This window comes from Paramormyrops kingsleyae, chromosome 6 (assembly GCF_048594095.1).
Source record: "Paramormyrops kingsleyae isolate MSU_618 chromosome 6, PKINGS_0.4, whole genome shotgun sequence".
In the NCBI taxonomy this organism is placed as follows: domain Eukaryota; kingdom Metazoa; phylum Chordata; class Actinopteri; order Osteoglossiformes; family Mormyridae; genus Paramormyrops; species Paramormyrops kingsleyae.
The window spans coordinates 34,385,157-34,403,784 of NC_132802.1; the positions used below are offsets into that span (position 1 = coordinate 34,385,157).

The following is an 18,628-nucleotide window of genomic DNA, read 5'->3' on the forward strand; positions in this document are numbered from 1 at the left end:
AAGCAGTGGGGCGAGGAAGAGCACACTCAGAGCTAACCTCTGAAGTCTAGTGCAGAGACACATCAGCCCTTGGATGAACCAAGTGCCTACACACCTGCAGTAGAAGAAGAGGTACTAAAAGAACAACATCGATAGTCAGTCAGGTATCAGAAAGCCAACCACTGTTTCACTAGTGCCAGTCATTTGAGTATTCAGCTACCTTGAGCTTTAAAAACCCCTCAAAGCAAGCAATGATTTTGTTCCCTACAGCAGCTAGAATCAAGATGCTAAGCCTTCTCTGCCATAGGATTGGCAGGGAGCAAAACACATGCAGGTTACGTCTATGTGGTTCGATAAAAAGAGACATAAAGTTTTAGAGTAAAAATAACAATACAATGCAGTTGCATAATGTTTCACAAGGGAAAAAATAGGCCCAGCAAAAGACTCAATCGCATTTGGATTAAAATGTCACAGGAATATGAATAAGCCCCAAATAACTCTTCTGATCAAAAAAAAGCCAGAAAATATATTTATTAAATCGGCCAAATGCAAATAAAACAAGCGAAATTGAAATGAAATCACAGCCCCTTTCGCATTCTGGTCTGGAGAATTTTGTGGCAGCACACTCCTAGAAATTGCAGCGAAAATTGGAAACATGGAGCAAATAGCCCTGGAAATTGCAGAGGGTTTTTTTATTTATATGTCTGCCCATTTGTTGCTTTTTTGTTTCCCATAGCGCCGCGGCTCGCCCGGGCCTGCCCACTTGATGGCGAGACGCCCCGCATCCGTGGCCTCTTCCAGTTTGATTGCTCAGCCCATTTGCATTTGTCGTCAGAGCCGAGATCTCTGAATACGAGATGTGCTACGCGGGAAACATTCGCCTCCCTCGTTAGGGGAATAGGCCAGGAATAAAGATCAGAGCTTTCACCAAAGAGGGTCCACATATAACAGACTGTGGGCATCACTCAGCACTAATCTGCCCCTGGTGTGGACTCTGGCCTCACGTCAGGACCAGCACAGGAGGGTGACGGGCAGGCGGGGGCGGGCTGAGGCAAAGCATCTCAACTCCGTTATGGGCCTGCGGGTGCTTTTCACTGCATGTGGTACATTTACAGACAGTAAAACTCTGCGTCCTTCAAAGTAAAGATATGTAAGAATGTAACTGGAAAAGGAGTTTTAGAAGACGCATGGATAAATAAATTCTGACATTTCATGCATCTCTACGGGGCAGTTGGGTAGTTTTTGCATCTCCTGTCCTGCTTTCCAAGAGACACAAAGACACGTATACAGTGAATAAATTGACATGCTTTTGCCTGATCAGCTCAAAAGCAAAACTCAGCAACAGGCTGTCTGAGGTAAACTTAACACATCATGGAACCCAGGAAAGTTTGCAGGAGCGGCAGCCTACGGACTCCACACACGGGGTCTCCAGAAAAGGCTCCGTACACCAGGACTGGCTCTACACCATCCTTACAGTGCAAGCCCAGTCTGCTGGAAACGAACAGTGCTGAAGCAATCTCACCACAAGCAGGTATTAAAATCAACTGTCAGAGCCGTTAAACACATGAAATATGAGCAGTAGATGCACATGGTGCCCATTACCAAAATGGAAACGGCTGCATCTTAGTGTGCACCATTACTTACAGAGGATGAGGAGCCGGATATAAAGGAAAATCAGCAGTTTTTTCGGGCTGACTGAGAAAGCACTGCCTCTGAATGTGCAAGTCAGACTGCTAAGTGCCAGAAGATTAATTAACTACTTATTAAAACAGGCAGGTTCTCTTCCTATAAAACTGATGTGAGTAATTAATAGTCAAAAGTTAACCTTATTATATGTTAGCATATTGTCATATTTTTCAGGTTAAAATACATTGATGGAAATAGTTTGGAAGTCTGGAAAGATATGATTTTCCATGGTATTTTTATGGACAGAGAGCCATCCATCCATCCATTTATCCATCCAACCCTCCATCGATTCAGCTGCTTATCCTGGTTGGGGGCGGGGGGTTGGTACACTCTGAATGGAGCAATACTATGACTGATTTCACCAAAATTCAGGAGATTTGTATTCTTATGACCAGTTGAGGATCCTTTTTGTAAGAGATACACTCAATTAGGCAGGACACAGAGATCTGTGAATAATACAGGAATGGCATTTCCACTAGCGTGTAGTGTAAGGATGCCTGCAGGGAGAGGTTATAGATTAATCCCGTTAAAAAGGGACTCATTTCTCCCCAAGTGTGCTGTGCGGCAAAAAAAATTCAAATGTTTATAGGCCATTTTGATCTGTTGTACATCAAAGAGACAAAGAATGGAAACATGACCTGGCAAAAGTGCAGACTTTACACCTCGCCTGATCTTCTCATCTTCCCCCCGCACTGAGACGCCAAAGAGAGAGTGAAAGTCTTACCTCTCTGTGACTCAGTCATTTGAGTATTCAGCGTGACTTCTAGTCTTCTGAGATATGTGGCTATAAGCAAAGCTAATAAAAGGTACAGTATAAATTAGGCCTGCCAAGACTGCTCAAAGAGACAGAGGCGAGGTACTCACAAGCTAAGGACAAACACCGACTTAATCCGAAAAGACAGAAAAGAAGGCAGGGGAAGCTTTCAGCTCTGATTCCAGCTGGGGCTGGGCGATAAGCCTTTAAAATTCTATCTTCGGAGATTTTCACAATATTGATGTTTATCACAATACTCTAAAATCCATATGTAGTAACCAGTTAATCATGACAGGTGGTTTTCAGTTTTTCTGATTATGATGACCAAGTTGTTTTACTAATAGTTATGGAGCGTGTGGCAGCTATTATGATAGATTACGCCAACAACAGACTCATATCTTGTTAGAATATGTAAAAAGAATGCATTATTTATAACTGTACATTATGTAAGAAAACACGTGTTTCGGCTATACAATAATACTCACGACATTCAAACTGACGATGATGTGTGTCTTCATAATCACGATACGATATTTTATTGACATATCGCCCAGCCCTAATTCCAATACATTAATTGTACTTCCATATATAGTTTGCTTTTAAGTAACCAGACAAGGCTCCTTTGGTGTCAAAATAAATATTTTTTGTATTGTACTATAATTCTGTTTTAAGGTACAGTTTCTGATGACTTTTATCGAATTTCTGAAGATAAACTTTCTTAACTGCACACTGTAGCGTACAGGAAAGATCTGAGGAGTGGTCACTAATCAGACATAAGTGAGCGGCCTGCTGGTGCCCATTCCTGGCCTGACACGTGTCAGCTGACCAAAATGTTTAAATTTTAAATTTCATACTGTTAGTGACTGTCAGTGATAGACAGGTTGGAGAAGAGGCAGCCATATGGCTTGCGGATGAAATTTACTCTTACTTAATACAAGGATCATAACCTCACAGGCTTATATTTCAACATGACTCTGTAGTAGGACTATGCGGATCAATACCGCAGTACTGAGGCTCTGATACTCAAACAGTGGCCATTTTGATCTGTTGTACATCAAAGAGACAAAGAATGGAAACATGACCTGGCAAAAGTGCAGACTTTACACCTCGCCTGATCTTCTCATCTTCCCCCCGCACTGAGACGCCAAAGAGAGAGTGAAAGTCTTACCTCTCTGTGACTCAGTCATTTGAGTATTCAGCGTGACTTCTAGTCTTCTGAGATATGTGGCTATAAGCAAAGCTAATAAAAGGTACAGTATAAATTAGGCCTGCCAAGACTGCTCAAAGAGACAGAGGCGAGGTACTCACAAGCTAAGGACAAACACCGACTTAATCCGAAAAGACAGAAAAGAAGGCAGGGGAAGCTTTCAGCTCTGATTCCAGCTGGGGCTGGGCGATAAGCCTTTAAAATTCTATCTTCGGAGATTTTCACAATATTGATGTTTATCACAATACTCTAAAATCCATATGTAGTAACCAGTTAATCATGACAGGTGGTTTTCAGTTTTTCTGATTATGATGACCAAGTTGTTTTACTAATAGTTATGGAGCGTGTGGCAGCTATTATGATAGATTACGCCAACAACAGACTCATATCTTGTTAGAATATGTAAAAAGAATGCATTATTTATAACTGTACATTATGTAAGAAAACACGTGTTTCGGCTATACAATAATACTCACGACATTCAAACTGACGATGATGTGTGTCTTCATAATCACGATACGATATTTTATTGACATATCGCCCAGCCCTAATTCCAATACATTAATTGTACTTCCATATATAGTTTGCTTTTAAGTAACCAGACAAGGCTCCTTTGGTGTCAAAATAAATATTTTTTGTATTGTACTATAATTCTGTTTTAAGGTACAGTTTCTGATGACTTTTATCGAATTTCTGAAGATAAACTTTCTTAACTGCACACTGTAGCGTACAGGAAAGATCTGAGGAGTGGTCACTAATCAGACATAAGTGAGCGGCCTGCTGGTGCCCATTCCTGGCCTGACACGTGTCAGCTGACCAAAATGTTTAAATTTTAAATTTCATACTGTTAGTGACTGTCAGTGATAGACAGGTTGGAGAAGAGGCAGCCATATGGCTTGCGGATGAAATTTACTCTTACTTAATACAAGGATCATAACCTCACAGGCTTATATTTCAACATGACTCTGTAGTAGGACTATGCGGATCAATACCGCAGTACTGAGGCTCTGATACTCAAACAGTATTCATTACCATTTAAAAAGTACCGACTACAGATGTTTACCTTCCTCTAAGCTGGTCACTGTGTCCTTTGGGGAAAAAAAAGGAAAAAACCCACTTGCACACTTCCCAGACTTTCAGAGACCTACTTATCAGACAATTACAAACCCTCTGCGACAAGAGTCCTACAGGCCCACAACATTCATGAAACAGTATTGAATCTTAAAAAAGTATCAGCTTAATTTTTTTAATCACTTTTTAATTGTATTATCGAGATTAAATCTATCTCGAAGTATAAAGGTCAATATACTGCTTTTAATTTCAGTTTATTTCTAGACTTTTAGTATTTTCCGACTTTTTCCGGAAAATACTACACTTTCTAGACTTTTTAGATTTTCCGTTTTTGCTTTGTTACACTGTTACACTTTAACAGATTCATAATCAATTACTACAGTATCATTACCATATGTTAAAATCATATTATATATTTTAAAATATTGGTATTGATTATAGTAGTTCATAAAATACTTGTATTAGTATTGAATGAAACATTTGTAGTATGGCCCATTCCTGCTTCAGTGGTTACAAATGGCTCAGTGTTCTCATAACTCACCACAACCTAAAGAAAGCCAGCAGTGCCGGCCCAGCAAAGGGCAGACTGCACGTGGTGTTTTTCAGTGTAGTGTAAGGACAGCAGACTGCAAAGGGGCTCCACTGGTGCTCAGTAGCCTGCATGGTGGGTCTCAGCGCAGCTCAGGCCTGCCAGCCACCAGTCCTGTGATGTCACCCATGGCGTGACAGAAAGAGAGCGACTGTGTCTGCACATGTGTGAAGGTCAGCAACAACGCTGTTCCAGTAAGCTAGGACCCGCTCTACCATTATAATCGTGTGGGGTGGGAGGGCACAGTTTCGCAGACGTGCTGGAGACAAAGACATCAAGGTGGGCCCCTTGGTGCTGCCCGCGACTGCTGGGCAACGCCGCCGGAGTAGCAGCGGAAATGGCCGGTGACAAGGGAACCCACTGAGAGCTGCTACCTGCAGCTAGTGGCAGTGACAACAAACACCGGTACTGTCCCTCTGACAGCAAGGGGGAGAGGCGTGTGTGTGTGTGTGTGTGTGTGTGGTCCAGGTATACCTTACCTTGTGGGGACCTAATGTCCCCACAATATGATGAATACCCGTTTTTTTTTTTACCTAATGGGGACCAGTTTCTTGGTCCCCATATGGGAAAACTCTATCCAAAATAACTAAAAATGCAAAAACTCTTGTATTTTGTTTGGTTACTTATGGTTATGGTTAGGGCTGGGTAGGGGGTTAAGGTTGTCATAGTTAGCGTTAGCATTTTTCCCATAGAAATGAATGAACGGTCCCCAAAAAGATATGATTACACAACTGTGTGTGTGTTTGTGTGTGTGTGTGTCTGTGTCTGTGTGTTCCCGCAGAGATCTGTGAATGCAATCAAAGAACGATAAATGCCAAAAGTCCTGTATTTTGTTTGGTTACTTATGGTAGTGACAGCAAACACCGGTACTCTCCCTCTGACAGCAAGGGGGAGAGGTGTGTGTGTGTGTGTGTGTGCAAAGCAGAATGTTAGAACACCAGAAAGAAACATGAGCACACAGTGGACAGATTTGGAGAGAGAATTAAGGTTAGAAGAGAGACATAAAGAGAAAAGGAGACAGATAAGTGTGTGAAAAACAATAACATATTTTTTTCCTTTTCCAATCAAAGGCACAGTAAGTCAAGCGCTTTTCTAAACCTTGATTATTAAAAATGCCAAACAGGAAGGCTTTTCCACCTCCTGTGTGAGCGCAGTACTGTGTAGCTGGGCCACAGGTGAGAGACGGCTTCAGCCGGCACGAATGTAGCTGCTCCAGATCGCCCCCTTCAGAGCTGCACACAAAGTGACACTGCCATTTCCTGACTGAGATAATAACCCCCTAAAAGGCACACCAAGACCCCATATGGCATAGGTAGGGCGAAGGAAGTGGCAGCCCCCTCCTTAAAGCTAATTTCTCGCTAAAACCACTCAGCATTTCCAGTCAAATTGTTGACGGGGGTAAGTACTATTAAATCAAGAACCAATTACATTGATCAGCAGTTGCATTGCCATCTAGCCAATCAGCAACAGCCGTAAGCCACACGCCTGGCGGCCTTCAGAGGCAGAGCCTGCCAGATACCTTAACCACTTGTGTGCCAAGAGACACAGAAACCCCGACCAGCTAAGCACTGCACTGGGGTGGTGTGAGGGTCTGGCGAGGGGAGTTTGGATATTCAGCACAGACTGTTGAAATGTGCTGCTCTCAGCCATGTTTTCATAGCCCATCTCTGGTCGGGGGGGGACGCTTTCTTCTCCGCTGCCACCGTGCTTGATTGCAACCTTTGGTGCCCCCCCCACCCCCCACCGCAAGAGATAGCTGGGAGGAATGTGCTTCCCAGACTGCCAGCCGCTTCCAGCACACGGAGCATCAGCTGAATGGAAAGTGCCGGAGATTCTGGGTGTGGAATCGCGGCCCGGAGTGTAAGGGGCGCTTTCCCCTGCCGGTATCCGTGGTTCTGTGAGGCTGTGCTGCACTGAGATAACCCAGCCGCTCAGAACCCCGAACATACATGAAGGTGCATGCACACAGGCGTAGAGACACAGGCACACAGTCGAGGATACACACATTGGCACACACACTTCATATATTGCTATCATTGTGGGGACTCACCTTTCACTTCTATGGGTATAACCATAATCCTTAGTATGATAACCTTAACCCAAACATAACCCTTACCCCCTCTACCCGACCCAAACCTTAACCATAAGTAACCAAACAAAATACAAGGCTTTTTGAATTTTAAGTTTTTTTATTGCATCCACAGTTTTTTTTTTTTATAAAATTGAGGTTTATATTTTGGGGACCTAAAAAATGTCCCCACAAGCTAAAAAGAACATATGATCCCCACAGTGCAGTAAATACAAACCCACATGCACACATTCACAAACAGATGTAGATACACACACATGCACATGTAATGTATAAGCACATTCACAGAAGCACACATCTGGATACACGCATGCACACCTATAAGCACACATGCAAACACGCACACATCTGCATACACACAGCACAGCACACATGCACACACACTTATAAACACACATTCACGCAAACACACACATCTGGATACACACACGGTCCCAGTCCCACGTTACTACAATGCCCGGCACGTGCACTCGCACTTCGGCCTGACGGCAGGCGGAGGGACTCGCCTGCGTGGCACTTTAATCCCCCACGGCCTCTCAGCGTAATTACCGACACAAAAGCGTGGTGCCGGAGCACCGCACCGTCAGCCCGTCGTTAAGGCAGCACCGGTTACGCCAACTTTGTGGTGCAGAGAGCCTATTATAATTTGCCATAATGGAGAGCGATGGGGGGGCAGGGCCCCTCCTCGGTACGGCAATTTGACTTTATAATGTGGCTGAACGCCATGCTATCGCAGGTATATTACATGAAGGGTTCATTCCACAGTAAAATCTATACACTACATTGCGTCAAGTTGAGCAAGCTACATCTGTTATTATGATAATGGCAAATAATCTGTATCAGCGTTCGCAGGAAGAAGCAGGGCTCCGGGTCTTCCTGCTAAAACAAACCTATGGGAAATATCCCAGCCTGCTTTCTCTCTTCCCCTGTTTGTTTTATCTTATACATAAAAAAATTCAGCTGAGGGATCATTCAGAAATGACTGTTTTCTTTCCTATACTCATAATCCCTTCCTTCCCAGTACAGTTTCCCCTGCTTTCAGCGTATATCAAAGCACCGTTTTCATTCTCCTCGCATGAGCGTTACGAAAACGAAAAAAAAAAATTGAGGCAAAGACATAGAGAGGGAGAGAATTAAATGGGATAAATCCGTTTTCAAAAGGGACCCCACTGCCTCACAGGTATTTATCAGATACTGAAGAAGGCAAACAGAGAGCCAGAATGAAAGGTGTTGGGGGGGGGAGTGGGGGGGTCACAGAGGCAGGGAGAAAGGAGACAAGGAAAGAGGGCAGGAGGAAAGAAGGGGAGATGGAAAAATGAGGCGGTGCATCAACCGGCGATCGAATCACATGCCAAGAGCCATGAATTATTCATGCAGATTAGCTTCCTTATGTAAATGAATTAAAAGCCCAGCATATGTTGTCATGACATCTGAGATAAGTGCCGAAATAAGGTGGATGCGTAGCAGAGTTGGTAACGGGGCCTGGCAGACAGCAGATGCAGGTCCCGGATCACACCAGACACGCGGCTGCCAAGTCGCTCAGAAGTCCGCTTATTACGTTGTTTATTTCATTATCCACGTTTATACGTTACATTACACTTATCCACAGTATCATTACCGTATTTCATTCAGTCGTTTTGCTGGGGCCTTTTATCAAAAGGGATTTACTGGGCTTACAATGCATCTGTTTAAAGCAGCGTGTTCTTACTGGAGCCGTGTAGGATCCGTGTTCGCGGGAATAGACTCAGGAGGTAATATCCTAGACAAAAGCATCTGTCCTTCAGCAACCTGTGTACCTGATGCTTACAAATATAATATCAATAACTTCTCTCCTAATTGAAATGGTCAAAATACAAACGCATGAACAGGTTTGATATTTTTGCCTTCCTAGAAATGTTTTTGGTATTTTATTTTAGCAAAGTGTGTTCCTTCGGCTGCTATGACCTACTAAACTGCGCTTAATCGCAGACCTTCAATCCTCAGTCTGGACACCACAGTGCCCTAACCTAGACACTGCTCTCGCTCCACTGTGACATGTTCCAGTTCTTAGCAGCAGTGAGCTCATTCCTTCCCCTAACTCCACAATGACTCCTGTGCATCACGCTGATCGCCATCATGTGGATCATGCTGCAGCCATCCCATTCTCAGAAGGCACTGGGGCGCCATTCACCGGTCTTTGGGCTCTGGTTCCGTGCTTCACGAGTGATCAGCTCACTCTCTGATAGCTCCCAGCTGAATAACCGTGGAGTGACCGGCACAAATCTCTCGGGCACACCACTGAAACTCCACCTCATCCTTTCCTCACGCCACACCATGTCTTCTCAGCTAGAATCCAAGGGAGGAGATGAAAGCGGGATGAAGTTCTTACACCGAAGGAAGAAAGGATCTAAAGATGCCAGCATCAATAGGCTTTCCTCCCTGCTCAGCAAAAGAGCAATTTTAATCGCATTTTTCACTGTCGGCAACTGGGGGGAGGACGAGAGACGGCAAGGAGAGCGGTGCCGGAGCGACGAGGCCCAGAGGAGCCTCCCGCAGAAGCCTGCCACCCTCCTCCCATCCCTGGCTAACCCTGGCGCTTCCAGACGAGCAGATTGAGCTGTCAGCCCCGAAAGCGAGACGGCACGCCGAGGGAGCCCCGGCGACCAGCACCTACGTTCCTCCAAGAGCCGCTCCGGTGCGATTTCCCAAATTTGACCCCGTGTCTTTTTCCCTCCGTCGCTCTTTAAAGCGAAACGCCCCAGTTGCCAGGAGCTGAGTGAAGGTCTCCATAGGGGGCAGTCGGATCCCAGTGGGACACTCTGCACAACAGGACATAATGACCATCACTGTCAGACACGCTCCCAGATTCTCCCTCAAAACAGAGCTTCAGTCATGCACCTTACTATTATCATTTAGCAAGTACATATCATTGTAAATTATGATAATTGACAATAATGGCTGGAAATACAGCAAATGGGTGCAAATCAAGTTCTCTGGAATGTCGGGTCTCTCTAGAAAATTAAACTTTTTGGTTTGACACATATGACCATAACAAGTCTAAAATAGATGCTTTCACTGACTTAAAGATGCAGCAAGTGGGGTAATTCTGAGCTCCATACCTGTTGAATTGCTCACAAAACCTATTATTACGTGATGCTGACTGTTCAATGCACGTTTTTTAATTAGTCCTTAAGATAATTCTGCTTAGCCAATACTCTAAAAATTGCTTCTAAACCAAATGTGATATGAGGGCAGCAAAAATAAATACACCATCTCCACAGAGCCCAGGAAAAAAATCCCTCTTAAACACCATTATGCATATTAGCAGAGAGTAACTAAAAAAAAAAATCCCAAACATACTTCTACTGAGACTCTGAAATCCCTCTTCTTGCTTAATCATCTCCCGCCAAACATTTTTCAAAGCGTCGTTTCGTTATTTCAGTACTGAAGAGTGTCAGAATCAGTGGGTAATTAGTCAAGCGTCTGGCTCAGTGTGCAGGACTCCGGGTGCCTCTAATAGGAAGCACATAGCTCAGGCACAGTCCTTTGGAGGGAGCACAAACAGGGAAAAGGCTCATTTCAACATAAAGGGCCAGCGTATCGTAAAATGACAGGCACCACACAGAGCGCTTAGACAGACTGTTAGCTCTGCCAGGGTCCCGTGCCTCCTCTCATCCTCTGTCTGTCTGTGGCTGTTTGTCTCTACCCTGCCTCCCTGCTTCTCTCTCTCTCTCTCTCTCTGACAGACTCATAATTCTGCTTCAAAAGCATCATTTCAAAATGGGACTGAACACAAAAAAAAAAACAGATAATTGCTCATCGCAAGTTATGCAGGGGAAAGGAAGACATGCATTCTGCCAGAAGCTCTGTCTTGCAATCCAATTGCAGGGGGGAAAAAATTAAATCAAACAAAACCGAATCCAAAATTATTAACTACAGGTACGAACCTCATAACATCAGGGCAATCAGGATGAAACATCCATATGAGGATAAAAGTCCAATTTAGCCAATGTCAAACAGACAAGCAAGCAGGATGGATAGCTGATTGCAGCCTGAAACGAAAGAGGACTTCAAAACGGCAAAATCCAGGTCCTTCTAATCTACTGATTATCTTGTTTACTTTGAATGCTGGGTAACTGGACTGCTCTGCAAAAGCCGAGGGTATGAAGGGCCGAACAATGTCCCCCACAAGGGGGGACAGCAGAGCATAGAGGACAGTGTGACTCGATGAGGGAAGAGATTGTATGCGCGTGTACACACGGACACACACACACACAGACACAGAATCTTTGTGGGGACTCTACATTAATTTCTATGAGGAAAAACTCTAATCCCAGCATGACAACCTTAACCCCTACCCAGCACCAACCTTAACCATAAGTAATTAACAAAATACAAGACATTAGGCATTTTTAGTTTTTTGATTGCATTCACAGATCTTTGTGAGAACCTGAAAACTGGTCCTCACAACATCAAAATAACAGGTTTTTATTACATTGTGGGGGACATTTGCTCCCCACAATGTAAAATAAACATAATCCACACACACATTAAAGCTCAAAAGGGCATATTTGCATCTCTGCTACCTTCTGCTAATCCATACTTCCACACATTTGTTATATACAAAAATCGATGATATTCCATTACAAATCAACATTTCTCGTGATTTTAATTTTGAGAGTTTCAACAGTAACAGGCACTAAAAATCAGGAACTGGGTTTTCAAAGACGCGGCGCCCGGAGCTCTCCAGCCTCGATAAAAGGGCCCATCTCCCTTCCAGCCAGCAAAGGCAACACAGGGTGTTTTTTTCCTCCATCCATTTAGAAAATGGTTTCTCCCCCGACCACGCTGAGCCACTTAGCGCGCCATACGGCTCCTCCTGGCCGCGGCCCCGGTAAAAGCCGTCCCGCACCTCCGCGCCGCTTCCTTCCAGCGTGCCTGCCGACTCGGCCCATTACCGCGGCCGTGCTAGGGCAGCTCCTGGCCAGCGAGGGGGGAGACGGGCAGCACGCGTCCACACCGACGCTCATTTTCTGTCCGCTCCGACGAAAACATAAAACCGAAGGGCAAACTGCAGGCTCATACAGCGTAAGGCATTTGACACAATTTAAAACGATTTTCTTCCATCCATCCATCCAAATTACTAAAAACTTATCCTGGTCATTTTTATTTTTCATGAAACTCATTTAACAACTTCAGAAAAAAGAGCATAAAAATATTTGTCACATTATTTAGCCAATTCACAGGATGACTTCTCAGGGTTAAAACCTCTAACCCAGTGAAAGGAAGCAAATGTAAAATGCAATGTGCACGCAGCCTTATACCCCTTCAGACACACACACATGTGCACGCACACACACACACACATACAAGTTAAACACATGTCACTCCACATTGCCGAAATATGCCTCGAGGTTTCTTACCTAGTATAAATCCTAATGAATTAGTCCTGACATCATTACAGACTGTATCAGCCAATGGTCCATAGTACACCAGTAGCCAAAATAAATTGTAGCGTCTAGTCTAACATACGTCATTTAGTTACATGAATGCTAACAAAGAGAAAATAAGTTGAGTCGTCTTCTCCAGGGCATGACAGCGACTCTGGAACCATTGCAAAATCACTAAATACAGCCAATTGTCCTAGCCTAACAATAGCAATTTGAGTTTTTCCCCAGTAGGTCTTGAACAGAAATGTTTAGAAACAAACACAGAAATTGTAGGACAGATACTCACTTCTTTCATCTGCTGCGCTCCACTGACATGCAGGAGGACCTTATCAATTTCTTTTTCTATACGTCCAGCCCAGTGCATCATCCTGAAAGAGCAGAGAATAATGCAGGTCACACTGCACAGACAATTGATGGTGCTGCATTAAGACTTATATAGCTTTTATAAAACAATGAATCATTTAGCCCTACATGAATCATTCTAAATGCAAACAAAATATGGACATCTGTATGCAGGTGCAAAATTTAGCTGAAAACACAAACATCATAATGCACACAAAATATGCTAAAGAAATGCAGGACAGGAGACTTCACTGTTACATTGATACAAAAGTTGACTAAATTACAGCTTCAGATATAATGTACTGTGAATGACATACAAAGTAGGAATTAAAAAAAAAAATCACATAACCATTAAGTTGGCACAGATGGACCTGCACCAACCCAATCATGTATGCTCAATTTTGCCTGTATTACTTTTTATACGTTGCAAACTTTGATTAGTTAGGCATAGTTTTTTAAGTAATCAAAAGTCATTGAACTACTGTAATGTGCCATCATCATAGCTGAGAAATCAATGGTAGCCTGAGCGAGTCATTGATCTGTTCAGCTGGAGAAATATACAACAATATGCTTGATTAATTATTTAAACAGAGACATTATACTAAGTGACCATCGAGTGAATACCAAGTGCGATACAAGTTGGTGCAATGTCGATTTTATCGCTGTGGGTCTTTAGTCTTGGAGCGCACTCCTATTTGATCACAGTATGCGGGATGTCCTGTCACAATTTGGTAGGGAAAATAACATGTGGATTTTGGAGTATGCAAAGCTCAGCCCACATCATATCCATTATCACTTCTGTTAGATTTTTCTGTGGCTCTTTGCTCATAGTTTTGCAGTGTGTGCTATGCATTATTCAGCAGCTTCTGGTAATGGAAGGCATAAATGTTGCTTTTTTTTCCCCCCTCGTGCTATGTTTATTAAAAAAGTAATTTTTCAGTATTCTGGTGCTGAACCATACTCCCCCCCCCCCCCCGCCCCACCGCCCCTCGGTCACCCACTTTTGTGTAGAAGCAACCTAAAAAAATGTGTGTTTTGTCGCATTATTTTAGGACTCCCTCCTACACAACTAGCATGCGACATACCGACCCTCAGCTGGTGACCCTCAGCTTTCAGCATGGGAACATCCAGGAGGACAAATTAGAAGGCAATAAGTCTGTTTGGGATTAGCCACACTGTCCCACTGTCTCCCCTCCTCCACCTGGCTTAAGCTCCTCCCACAGCAAGCAGGTGACCAGGGCTGGAATTCACGCTAGAACAAACACAGTTATCTTGAACAAAAATAATCATGAGATTGTGCCAGGAGGCCTCCCAGCAGCCTGCATTCATCTCCCAGTTTGAGCTTCCAAGGGACCAAACCGATAGCCTCTGGCCCAGAGACACCCACTCCAACCACTGGCCCCCCCCGGCACTGGCCATGACCTGCTGACCTGAGCCAAGAGCAGCCCGATCACAATGTCACAGCATCTTCCCTTCCAGCATTAACCTAAAAAAGGGCATCTCTGTCATCAAGTCACTCTCACCAGCACTGTCTTTAACTTGGTAGTGGACTGGAAGCATTTCTCATTACGAGCCTTTATTCTTGAATGGATCATGAAAGCTTTGCAAACATATGCTCACTGGAACTGAACTGAGCAGTTGGGGATAATGGAGGGAACTGTGACAAGGACAAGTAAATAAATTCACAAGTCAAAAAGCAGATCATTTCATGAAACTTTAGGTGTGAACTTTAGCGGGTAACGGTAATGCCTTTTCAGATGACACTGTAGTAGGCTGGAATCATAAAGGAGAAAGAGGAGGTGAAAGCGCCGAGTATGACCTTCAGTCATGGTGTCATGCCAACGTCTGCATATGTTCTGTAGCTCCAGAGACTCATGGGAATCCTAGATCAGCTGGGAAGCAGGACTGACCTCCGAAAGGTCTTCAGGCAAAGAGGTATCAGGCCTCAACCCCCCCCCCACCCCCCCCCATTTCACCCAAAACCCAGGCACATGCCCAAAAAATCCACAGAGAGCTCTGGACCCAGATTAGACTTGTAATTTGAGGCTTTTATGCATTATGCTTGTTGTTCTTTTATTAATGTTGCTTTTAACTTTGCTGGGTTGGGTCTCAGTCACGCTGGCATAGGATCTGCAGCCACGCATCCCTGCGGTGGGAAAAGGACATACCAGTGATGCTGGACCAGAGGGCGGGGGAGGTGTGGGGATGACAGCCTGTTCTCTGCAAGGCCAGGGCAGGCTGCGGGTCCACTTAATGGATCACTGCATCACACATGTCCCACAGAGTATCTGTGTGTGTGTGTGTGTGTGTGTGTGTGCGTGTGTGTGTATGAGAGCATGGATGTCCATGCAACAACCCTTTGCTACCAGATCTCATACCAGATCAACAGATATGAACATTATGAAATCTCCATTTATCAAAGCAGAATAGAGCTCTCTACGAAAAAAGAGACTTTAATTCCAGTGCATTAACATATTTTTATCACGCTAAACTGCTCTCACAAGTTTGCCACTTGGGTTTTTAATATTTCTTGGAATAGCATTTAATATTGACTATAATACAAAATATATTAAATAAAACCCGTCTGTCATTGACAGGATTCAAGAATAAGCAAAGCATAAAACATATAATAGCTTTCTGGCATGTTAGATAAGTTTGATAGCAAAGCTTGCATTGAAAGATCAACTCAAGTGTATTTAAAGCAACTGCAGAATATATTTTTACAAGATATTGCTATAATGGGGGTGGGGGGGGGGGTGGGGCAATAATTGTAAAGTAAAAAATGCATAAGTGAAAGTTCTGGCTGAGAAACCTGTGAGATCTCATAGAAGGAGAGTCAGAGATCTACTTAAGAAGCAATGCTAACAACAGCATTGCTAAGGTTGCCAGACAGCAGCCCAACTTCTCAGAGAGAGACATACTGGGACACTTTCGAATAACCCTGCTCTCCCCAAAGGTTCACGGCGAAGCCGCATTAATCCCGCCCTTCCCTTCAGATTCCCTCTTGAAACTCCCTGTGAAACATATCAGTCTTTCCTTTAACTTGAGCTGTTAAACTTTAATGTCCAAATGTCTGGCCTCAGTTCAGCCCGGACCATCCTGTCTGAGCCATGAGTGCAGCAAGATTATGGATATGATGCTTCTCATCCTGGATGGAAAGTGACTTTTTCTTATTTAAGCAAGCCATCCTTAAGAAATGCCTCACAGATCATAGACTGTTTGCTGAAAAGCAACCTGAAATCAGCTTTCCCCGGGCAGTTCTGCTTAATCCTCATTTGTTTTATTCCATCGACTCATTATTAACCAAAAATGCTCCACTTTTCCCTGTCTGATGCCTGTGGCCCATAGAAACATGGCGTTCATGCTGATGAGGTAGCGGGACAAGCTGCTGGGCAGCCTGGAAAAAGACTCGCAGCATTTCTGCTCAACAGAGCAGAGGACGGCACTGCCACGGGTGAGAATGGACCAATTTACCAACGTGCCAAACTATCACAGCTGGGTCGCCGTGCAGAAGAGAGTGAGGAGAGAGAGGAGAAAGGGAGTGATTTCAGATGCAGAAATGAATCTGGACGTGGGTAAACTATACAGGGCTGCTTCGAAGGGTGAAAGCGACATAGCTGTTATTGTTGTTGTCCATTATTAAGCAACAGCCATTAAAGATCCATTATAAGAAATAAAGGTCACTGAACTCCTGATTTTTCCATTTTGCACCTTTCACCCAGACACCTGCTGAAAAATGTCTTAAAAAGATGGCATGTCAAGTTAACCTTGATTATGCAAGGCAATTAAGATGCTAGCAGTAAACACTGCTTAATTATATTTTTAAGTAATCTGCCCATTAATATTTTAAACAGCACCGAATCATACCGGGCTATTTAAATTGTTATACAAACAATGCAGGCCTACCGAGTCGGTTACAAATCACAATTCTTTTAGGTGGTGATTTTTGGATCATGGTAAAATTTTTAAATATCAATTTAAATGTTTTTTACTTTAATTATATTGATAACATTTGTTAATGCTAATATACTTCCAGTTGCACACAGGCTGATTTTGTTAAGGGACTGACAGGCATCTAACACGGTGTAATCATGAATGAGCAAGGGTATGCAGAGACTGTTCCAGAACCATCTCAATTTAAATCCAAAGTTTGGGCAAACTTTCCTTGACACTAACATTAACACACATCTTTCCCAGCACCCCTAATTGGACAATCACAAACCCGTGTGCAAGGCAAAAAACCCTTGATATATCTTCAAACAATATATCAATCTTTAATGTAAGGATATACAGTGTTTACTTGGAATGTAATGGTCCACAAAATTCATGGTTCAGTACATACCCCGATTTTGGATTTGCGATTCAGTGCAATTTCAGTATAACGGGAAAACACAATTTTGAAACAGATTTTAAAACAGCAAAATGGAATTATGAACACTTGCAAACTGAACGTGTCTGTTGAATGTGTCTCAATATCAAAACCTAAGAAACGCTCATTCGTACACTAAAATTAATATGTAAAATAAGTAAAAATTCAACATAACAACAAAAATGAAGTTAATCCTCTATTTCTCACTACCACGTATGGTCTCATATCTGTAGCAATAAGTACCAATTCTACCTTACTTATTTTTTAATTAATTAATTCATTCATTCACAATTTATTCATTCATTTATTGTCCAGTCGAAATTTCCAGCAAAAGAGCCTTAAATGCCAAAGGGAGACTCGTAGAAGCTGTTACATTCAGATGACGTTGTCTTAAATGAGTTAGCGTGTTGGATGTTTCCAGCAACAGATCTGTTTTCACTATAATTGGTGGGAATTTATTGGAGAACCAGAATGTTCCCAAACTGTTGATTTAAGTGATGTGGGAGGGTCTTTGAGCTCTCTAGCACTAGCCGTAACCAACCGACAGCCAAAATTAGCATAATGTTTTCCATGTTGAACATCTATTTGTTTATTTATGTGTCAAAAATGTATTCATTCATTTCATGGTGCATTCTGAGCCTAATATGATGCAACCAAAACACACAAAACGAACACTTGCACCGTTACATCTCCTGCCCTTGCTTTTAATGTAGACCTGAAATGCTCTTCAGCAACAACTATTTTAAAATCGCAATACATATCAAATCTGCAAACAGATATGAATATAGTGTCATATCGAATCGGGAGGTCTCTGCCAATTCCCACCTCTACAAATTACATAGCCTTCGGCTACCCAACAGTTTAAAGAAATGATTCCATTTAAATATCTTCTTCAAAGCCACATGAGCAGGGCAACATCTCTGACTAATTCGCAAACTCATAACTTGTCACTGAAGCCGAAAACACTGAAATGCCTTTAACAGAAGACATACTGTCAGGATGTCAGCTATCCCAGCCTACTGTACCACATAACTGTCAGCAGCTCTCTATGTACTCAAGAGATAACACAATAATAAAGCATTATATAAACAGCCCAGTGATTGTTACATTCCT

General features: G+C 43.2%; 1 protein-coding gene across 3 annotated transcripts in view; it reads right to left on the reverse strand.

The window, feature by feature from the left end:
* cacna2d2a (calcium channel, voltage-dependent, alpha 2/delta subunit 2a) overlaps nucleotides 1-18,628 on the reverse strand; it is a 261,328-nt gene that overhangs the window by 231,755 nt on the left and 10,945 nt on the right. For all 3 annotated transcript variants that reach the window (XM_023821052.2, XM_023821053.2, XM_023821051.2), the window contains exon 2: nucleotides 13,091-13,172. In XM_023821052.2, the coding sequence (XP_023676820.1) occupies nucleotides 13,091-13,172 (82 nt within the window). The remainder of the gene's footprint in view (nucleotides 1-13,090; nucleotides 13,173-18,628) is intronic.